This window comes from Maylandia zebra, linkage group LG11 (genome assembly GCF_041146795.1).
Source record: "Maylandia zebra isolate NMK-2024a linkage group LG11, Mzebra_GT3a, whole genome shotgun sequence".
In the NCBI taxonomy this organism is placed as follows: domain Eukaryota; kingdom Metazoa; phylum Chordata; class Actinopteri; order Cichliformes; family Cichlidae; genus Maylandia; species Maylandia zebra.
In genome coordinates, this window is record NC_135177.1 from 32,502,007 (window position 1) to 32,511,510 (window position 9,504).

The 9,504-nt window shown below is 34.6% G+C and overlaps 1 protein-coding gene across 1 annotated transcript; it reads right to left on the reverse strand.

Annotated features, from left to right (window-relative positions):
* On the reverse strand, nt 1-892 carry LOC143420969 (C-type lectin lectoxin-Thr1-like). The gene is made up of 3 exons (XM_076889614.1): nt 605-892; nt 399-487; nt 1-304 (listed from the first exon to the last, which is right to left on the reverse strand). Exons 1-3 carry the CDS (start codon nt 858-860, stop codon nt 206-208), a joined length of 444 nt encoding a protein of 147 aa, XP_076745729.1. The 5' UTR covers nt 861-892; the 3' UTR covers nt 1-205.
* Nucleotides 893-9,504: the final 8,612 nt, after the last annotated feature.

Here is a 9,504-nt window from a genome sequence, read left to right on the forward strand (position 1 = left end):
TTGTGGTAGTCTAATGCTTTGGGGCTGCTTTTATGCTTTGGTAACTGGGTGACTTGTCATAGTTTAACATAAAAAAATATATATATTTTTTTCTAAAACATTAGAAAATCCTTCAGGAGAATGTCTGGTCATCAATTTCTGCCCTGAATCTTTAGCACACTTGAGTTATAAGGCTGAGCAATGATCCAAAGCACCCCAAATCTCTCTAAGTTTCACTATTCTCCTCGTTCTCTTGTTTCTTGGGTTGAATGTTCCATTGCAGTTTGAAATCAGTCAATCCTTGACTTGTTAGCTTGGCTCTTAGCTGTGATAGAATGGAAAGATAAGTAGGTTGCTCTTTCAGTTTTTGTTTGTTTGTTTGCTTTTTTTTTTTCCAGAAGCAAAAACAAGGATTTTACCTGCTGGAGGATCTGGGCATTAGTTGCAGAGTCACTTAAGTCAACATCAGTCACAAACTTCAGCTTCACTGTCGTCCTCAACTTTGCAACTTAGAAGGAGACATGTTGTTATAAAATAACAGTAAGTTTTGACAAATTGAGAAACAGGAGTTAGGGTTAGTCAGGACAAGTTTTCTTTATGTGTGTGTGTGTTATTGAACATTTACCTTGATGGCAAATGAAAACATATTTTATTGTACATATGTCGTCATCCCACACGTGGAGGTTATTCTCCACCACACAATGCTGGTTACCCGGAGGGTTATTTGGGCTGGAACTTCGCCAGTTTTTAAAGGAGCTCTGACTCTTGTCAGACCAGGTCCATGGCACTCGGTACAGACCGATCCAAATGTCATCACTGTTTGGTTTTAATGAACTGACCTCAGCGTTCTCCTCACTGTTTTCGATCACTGCCAAGTTCATGCTTAGTTTTATGCAGTGTTCTCGAGCAGAGGTCCAATTTTTTGTAGTAGAGATGTACATGTAGTTTTTCTTGTTTTGCTCTGTAACTGCAGCAGATAGAAAATGAACCAGTGAGGGGGAAACACATGAAGCAAGTGTTTAAGCATCCATGGCAGATGATAGATGTTCAATTTATTAGGGATATTAATCAGTTAGCATTGCAGTGAATGATTACAAGTTTTGGATAATCAATTTAATGTTTTCAAATAAGTTCAAACTTTTTGAGCTAAGGTTTTTCTTATATTTTATACAGCAAATCTTCAGTGATGCTTTCTGTCAAATCTGCCAGTGAAAAATGCAGGTGAAGTCAGTAGTCAGGTCAGTAGGTGAAATCCATGAATGAAAATATTTTCTTACCATTGTAGCAAGCAAAAGTTTTGTTTTCACCACAGTTTTTATCGTTCCACTTTCCTCCAAGACCCATTATCACACAGGTTTCTTTTGCAAGATAATAATTTGGCTGAGTAGAGTCCCAGTTGTGGTAATCAATTTTGCTCGTTTCACCAGTTATTGCCCATCTCCAGGAGTTGGTGTCATTGCCTAACGTATTCTTCCAGGATTCAGGGTCATCCTGCAGTCCAATCCATGCCCAGTCGTAGGAAAAAGATGAATTTAGCCTGCTTATATCATCCATGCTTTCAATGGTGGCCAGGTCTGTGTACTTCTCTCTGCAGTATTGTTGAGCATCGTTCCAGCTAATTTTTTTGTCAACGTAGTAGTACTTACGAGGAGGGAACTTTGAGCAGGAGCAGAGACTAAATCCTTAACAATGATAATAGATAGTATAAGTAGTATTAGATTCCTCACAGTACACACAAGAAAAGGGTAAAACAAACATTAAAGATTCTTTTTGCCCTTATAATTTTTTAATTTTTTTTTTTTGACAGGCTACACAGGGTACCAGTCTACTACTATAAAAACTGCTAAAGGAGGGCAGTAACGTTGCAGTAATGACCAAATGTTATATGATCAATATTGAATTCAGTGTTTGCCATTATATTTGGGATTTAAGTATCTGCATACAGTTTTTGTAATAGAAAACATTTTTATTTTTAAACATATCCCAACAGCATATTTTACTTCGTTGCTGGGGTCATGAATGGGTCATAACTACTCGATTATCTGAAGACGAAACAATAATTCAAGTTTATTTCAACCGTGGCATATTTACCTTTTTAGTCAGAGCTTAGACACAATGTTAGAATTTAGCAACTCAGCGCTGAGTTGCTCCTGAAAGACTTGATTTTGGGCTCTTTTATGGATTCCAGTTCAAATAACAATGGGCAACACTGTAACACTGTAAGGAATCTTGAAATCATTTTATATATGTCCTTCCAGTATATATCCTTCTGTGTGCATATTAAACAAATATATTGGACTGCTTTTTTGCATTTACACAATATCTGTTTGTGTATGCTCTGCAGCTCTCCATTGAAACAGACACATGGAGCAGAGCAGTTGCTCATAAAAGAGAGACGTGAAGTTCTTGTCCCTGAAAATTTATGAGTGAGAGTTGAGGAAGTGTCTGCATGGGAGTAGTTCATGTTATGCACAGTGTCAAAGGTATAGCTTTAGAAGATCATTTTTAGGGGTTTATATAATGCCTGGAAAAGGAGTATCAAGTTATTGTTTCACCTCTTTGCACCTCCTCAAAGTTTTAATAAAATGAAACATATAATTCTTTTTGACACACTGTTTTCATAATTGAATGTTTTTTATGGCTTCCTTTTCAACTTTACAATTCAAATCACACATTTCCATTATACAAATTTGGGATCTTACCAAAGAAGAGGAGAGTCAGTGTTGGGAAACAGCCCATTTCTGATTTCACTGTAAAGAGAAGGAAATAGGTATAAATAAAACACCAACTTTAGAGCTTTTGCATTACTTTGCATTTGTTTCCAGTTTTCTCTGACTGACGTGTTAATCAGTTAAAGAATGACATAACATGCTTTTGAGAATGAGAATAAGCTCAGAAAATAATGACTTTAAAAGTTTACTTTGGGGATATGTTAAAAAAAAGAAGATTACTATTGTTAATAAATAAATATATATTCTTAGTGCTTATTTGCTGATTATATATTCTTTTATGTATTTTAATAAGAGAGGGCCAGCTCTGAGTGTAAACTAGGTCGCAGGCTGACAGGAAACTGCATGCTTTTGCAGAGCACAGAAGGTGCAGACGGAAAGGTGCGATCTGATATGAGGCGGACACGAGACCGGTCTAAAAAGATTTAAAGGTAAGCACAAGCCTGTTCAAAGAAAATGCAAATTTGTGCACATTGGATGAATTCTAAATTATCTGTTCGCCGAATGGAAGATCTCAACCTTTAAATTGGCTCAGGAGTGGTTAAATTAAAGTAAATTATAAAATCTGGTAAGTAGATTTCGGGTGACATGTCCATGGTAATTTTGGGTAATTTGTGATAAATTAAATTAAAGTTTGGGGATATTTGATGAAAGCTTATTGTTGTTAATGCTGGGGTGAAGTTCAAAGTTGTTGTGACGTGTGTTTTGAAAATATACGACACTAGATATGGTAAATGGTAAATGGCCTGTATTTATATAGCGCTTTACTAGTCCCTAAGGACCCCAAAGCGCTTTACATATCCAGTCATCCACCCATTCACACACACATTCACACACTGGTGATGGCAAGCTACATTGTAGCCACAGCCACCCTGGGGCGCACTGACAGAGGCGATACTGACAGAGGAGATACTTAAATTGTAAGAAATAAATGTATAAAAATTACAGTAAAAATTGTTCTAACAGTCTAATTGCCCAGATAAATTATTTGTTTACTTATTTTACTGTAGACACAAGAGAAAGAAACAGATTTTTTTTTTATACTACATTATGAAAAAACAGGAACTTTTCTGTCATTTAATTGTTTATCTATTACTTCATCACTTTGATGTAGTTTGAATGGCTCTGGGGGACGTCTTACAGCTAAGAGTCCAAAAGTTAAGCCCTCTGTCACATTGTTGAAAGATGTCTTTCATTTTCTTTTTCAGTGTTTATTTTTGGTCAATATTAAACTAAAAAGAGACAAACACTGTTCATTTATTGACATAGAATATATGCAATAGAATGAATACATATTGTTCCATCTGTAATTTCTATGTAAAGAGACAATAAAAAAACATTAACAATAACAAAATCTAAATGTATTATAACACTCAAATGGTGAAAATATAAAGATATACTTACAAGTTTGTTGAATATTGTTTTAAGGTTGAGATCTGAATGCTCCACATATGAATGCAGACGATGAATTGGCCACCCTTCAGTCAGTCAGTCAGTCAGTCAGTCAGTCAGTCTTCGACTTTATTTTCATATGTAAATCATAAGACAAATTAGCTGGTAACACGCATCCAATAAGTCACTGTGACATACTTGACTAGAAGACCAACAGTGATGTTGTGTAAAAGAAGGAGATGAGATGAAGCTCAGATCACTTTCTACATGCAGCAAGATGTTAGAAAGCTTCAATCACTTCGCCGGTAGTTGGATGGGGCCGGTCCCTTCTGGGGGTCCTTAAGGATCAGGACTGTCCGGCCTTCTGTTAGCCAGAAGGTTCCACAGAGGCAAGCTCTGAGCACAAGATCTATAAAGGCTGGAGTTCATCACACCAGGCAAGATCCCATGTGCTGTGTAAAGATGCCCCTGAAACAATCCAGCACATAACAGCAGTGTGCAAGATGCTAGCAGGCAGGGCATACATGAAACGCCATAACTAAGCAACATATGTTGTATGTACTTGTGCAAGTAGTTGGACCAGTACATACACTGTAGGCAAATATGTGTTTATGTGCGCTTAACGTATAATGCAAACTTATAGATTACGATCCAGACACAAAAAACTTTGTGTAGTTCATTTTGATGGGGTTGTAATTCACATTACTGCCCCATGAAATCACCAGATTAATTACAGTTTTTGAAAAAAGATCAAAATGAGCAAAATCCCACAGAGCTGGAAACATCTGTTTCTTCTGTTGCAGATAGTGCTGATTTCTGTGGCTTCAAACATTTTAACTGATCTCACTTTAACCTCCAGCAGCTGTTAAAATCAAAACACTTACTGTGACATGACTGCTGAAAGGGATGTGGCCAAGCATTCAACTTGCTGCAAGGGTTGAAACCAAGGTAGGGACCACATAGGACACATTTCACACATTCTTGTCCCTTTTACATTATGGTGGTACCCACAGAACTGTCATGCCTTGTGGTGTTTTCATCTCGCCAGCCTGCTTCACCTACTGAAAACATCATTTAACAACATTTCAGGCAGTCGTAACTAAAATGAACTTTTGTTTTTTCCTCCTCCCCCACATACTTACAAACATCCAAGTAATATTTCTTTGTAGTTGCCTGGTGTTAAAACCTGCAATGCAGAGGCAGTGTTCTGCTCAATGTAATTTAAGGTTGTTTAACATTCCTTTTTTCTAACTTTAAACCTTAGTAAACAAAAATTATTAGATAAACAGCTAATTGCCTCCAACTCTCACACAATGATAAAAGGTTTTTGCAGACTATCCAAACACAAAATGCAGCAATTCTACTTCAACAATTCAACTTTTTTTCAAGATCTATTGAGTCCAGAGTCCAACCTAATATTTCTGGCTCACAGTATTTCTGGTGCATTAACTTAAACATACAGCAAATGTAAATGAAAAAGACAGAAAACCAAAGATGCCAGTCTCAGTTTCCTGAATGAATGTTGTGCATATTCGTGCCTCTCAGTTGAGTCCTGGCAAAGTCTTCATAGCCTGTGTCCTGTTGTTGGGAAGGTTTACAGTAGTGGTGTTGACTTTAATAAATTACAAAATAACACAAGCAAAATAATATAGAGTATTGAAATTACATATTGAAGTATTTGCATTATTTTTTGCAAGGGTTATAACATGAATGTCAGCTGATAATGCCTTCAAATTATGAAGAAGTGCAAACAAGCTAAGTACAGCTCCATAACACTGGTGGTGAGGCCTGTGGAGGAGAATGATGCCTTTAGCTAAAGCTGTCACTCTGAGTGAAATTAAGGAACCTGATTATGTGATGGAGGGGATGCTGCCAATATCAAATATGTAATGACATAAAGTCAATACACTGAGAGGTCGATTTAATGAGCTACCAACTCTCTGAACAATATCACAAACAAATGGAATGGAATAATTATTTGTACAAATTTTGTTTCTGAAAGTAGGGCTATAATGTAATGGATTACTTTTTTGATAGTAGTAATCTTGATGTGGAGTAAAAGAAATTGTCTTTAAAAGTGATATTGCACAATGCTGCATGTGAATTTCTTTCTATGGTTGGAACAATCAATTTCTGACTAAGTCTGAGGACGTTTTTTTGCTATTCTTGATATTATATCTAAGGTTTTGTTACTATTACAGTTATTTTTCAGTTATTTATTTATAGAGCTAGAGTTTTAAAAGTTATATTTAACTTTTAGTTTTTACCTTTTGTTGGAATTCCAATAGAAACTAATTAACATTAAACATGATAAAATTTGTACCTGCTGATGTAATGAACAGTAATAAAAACTATTATGGAAAACAAATGTGTTGCTGACACCTTCAAACTGTTTTTCAAAATCCCGACTCCTCCATGCTACAGAATGGATCAGTCATTAGGCAGTTAGTTTGCTTCAGGCTCGTGTTATGTTCAGTCTATTTTTACAAATCATTTCTGAGGAGGAAAAAAAACTAAACAGAAATGCTATGAAAAGAGTTTGTTTACAATTCTCTTTTCTACAACAATAAATATGGAACAATGGAAACATTTTAGGTATAGGTGTAAAATGTGTCATTTTACTAAAAATATAACAATTAATCTGTCAACAGTCCTCCTCCTTTCAGCGGTGTTCGAATTCTCTTCAAAGGATGTATTGCTTTTAAATTTATCCACTGACAGAATCAGATGCTGGCATATTGAGCCCAGCGTGAATTAGCTTTCACCTTACTAAAGAGGTGTAAAGGGGATTCTGCCTAAAGCTTCAGTGAACAGATAGAGGAGGTGCTGCTCTAAATACTTGATCAATAAGACATCAATGAGAATTAGGTCTCTCTGGGCTTGTTGCAATGTAAAAGAGAACAAAAATAAACCAGGAATCATTTTGTCCTCCACAATATAATTGCTGTTATTTACAATGATAACCTCTGAATTACTTCATTTGGTTAAGTTAAAAATGTTTTGACCTAAAATTTGTTAGTAATGATACAGGTACGAGTGATGGCTGTAAACTTGTAAAAAGATGGAATATACAAAGGTCTTTCAGTGAAGTCATGGCTATTAATATCTGTGAGTCATACAACAGAGTTTTAACTCAAAGTTCAAAATCGATCATTCAACAGTTTTCATCTTTCCCCACCAGATTGTAGCTCTAAGTCTCGCCTACTGAAGAGATGCAGTAAATCATTAAACAGATCCAATGATTAGGTGCATGTAACAAGCTAAAACTTCAGTATAATTGTGTGTATGTGTGTGTTTTATGTTTTAATTGCTATTTGTTAGAATCTTTACATTATTTTAACAAGTGTTAAATTTTCTATAACAGATGCAATGTAGACATCTTTTTTAGAAAATATTAGCAAATGTTATTTAAACAAGAGCAAATGGTATTTGAAGAGGCTATTTTCAGCCGTGGATTATTACACATTTGTTGCCCCAGGGAAGTATTTACTGCAGCAAATATGGAACCTAAGTGCGAACATCCATCACAATAAAGGGGAATCCATTGCTGTGATCTGCGACACAAAGGCTGTGTAACAGTTTAGATACAGGCAATATTAAATGAGTAAATTATGCATTTTGATCTTTTTATTGAAGAGATTTAAAAAAGAAATCACATGGTTTATTGAAATATAACACAAAAATATGTAATCCCTGAATGTACAAAACTGCCCAATAGGCAAACTATAAGATACTTTGGACCTGAAACTATCTGCCGGTGAGAGGAAGATGAATGATTGATGATTTTCCACAATCTGCAATGCTGCTTAATAAAATGTGTCATTCATTTGGTTCATCTTAGCAGCCATAAAATGTAGGGGAGACCGGGGATAGTTGTAACATTTTTGACATTTCTGTCTGTAAATTGGAGCTCGTTTAAGGTAGTGGATTCAAAATGTAATGCAAAGTATTTACATGTCTCTGCTATTAAATAGTGCAGCTATTTTCTCTATTGTTGACATATTTCTCTAATTGATCCAAATTCTCCATTCTGGGTGAAATTGCAATGCTCGCCATTACATTTTTATTTAAATTCTCTTTTTATTGTTTTTGTTCAAGTTCCTCCCTTTTTCTTTTTTTCTATCTGGTTTTTGTTTTCTTCTAGGAACAAGGGCTCCCTTACTCCCAGGTCTAATTATTATTACGTCTTTCTTTTATTCTTTGAAACCGAAACCGAAATTCAACTTCACCAATGACTAAGAATTAGACACTCAATGTCTATTTTGAAACGATGACAAAGCAATGGTTTTCTCTTTTCCCAAAACTGCAAATATCAATTTTAACAATAAAATAATACTGAAAATAAAAACTGCAAACTTAATGATTTTAATTCAAAGCAAGCAAAATCACAGCTATTCAACCCAGCTGGTAATTAATTCAAAAAAGAAAAACACTGTATTAAACTAATAAAAGATGAGATCAACCATGCCAAAATTCAGCTTAGGAATTAACTCAAAAAGAATCTCTAACAAGACTTGATAAGAAATTAATCAAACATAATAAGATTTGATTTATCAATAAACGTAACAGTAATTATTTCAGAATCGAACAAAACAAATATGAGAATGAGTTGAGGAATTGATTCACTCAGTTAACTATACATTAAACAGATAAGAGTCAATCAAAGAAAATTATACAGCATAAACAGAATAGCAGTTAATTTAGAACTGTTAACATTTATCAGTCCGACAAAAATCAAATATAAGATCAAATGTAAAAGCAAAAACTAACCCCAAGACTATTAACTTGTCACCAACTGATAATGAAAAATTAATCTCAAGATTAACTGCAAGGATCAGAAACATATACCGGAAATTCTATAGCTTTCAGCTGATTACAGACAGATAACAATATCAAATTAAACTGATCAATATTCAAAAACAGACACGAAAACAAATGCCAAACTTTATAGCTGTTTCCTGATGTCAGAAATCAATTTAAGGGAGAATCAGAATAGAAACCCAATTAGCGGTTAACTCTATAGCTGTTAACTGATAACAACAAATTGCAAATCAGTAGAAGGATCAAAAATTCAAAAAATAAACATAAAACAAATACCAGTTAATTCTTTTAGCTACTGACTGACGATAACAAACAAAAAATAAGAGTCAATTTAATATTTATCTTCAGAAACACCAAATTGTTTATCAAACAAAACCAAGTCAGACATTTCACATTTAACCATATCAGATAAAAACAAAACCGTAGGTCAATTTAGTATTTAAGGTTTCAAAATCATTAAACTGTTTATCAAACCATTTAGCCTAATGAGACGAAAGTTAAACTTTCTGGAGATTTTTACTGTGCTATGCAAAAAACAATCACACAGCATTTCATAAAAAGAATATCACATCAAAAAAAGCAG

What these genes read in the sequence shown, in the direction of transcription:
- LOC143420969 (XM_076889614.1), bottom strand. Translation starts at nt 860, where the DNA reads ATGAACTTGGCAGTGATCGAAAACAGTGAGGAGAACGCTGAGGTCAGT. An exon ending in TGTTTTCATTTGCCATCAAG is followed by an intron (nt 488 to 604) that starts GTAAATGTTCAA and finishes TCTCCTTCTAAG; the next exon opens with TTGCAAAGTTGAGGACGACA. An exon ending in ATGCCCAGATCCTCCAGCAG is followed by an intron (nt 305 to 398) that starts GTAAAATCCTTG and finishes ATTCTATCACAG; the next exon opens with CTAAGAGCCAAGCTAACAAG.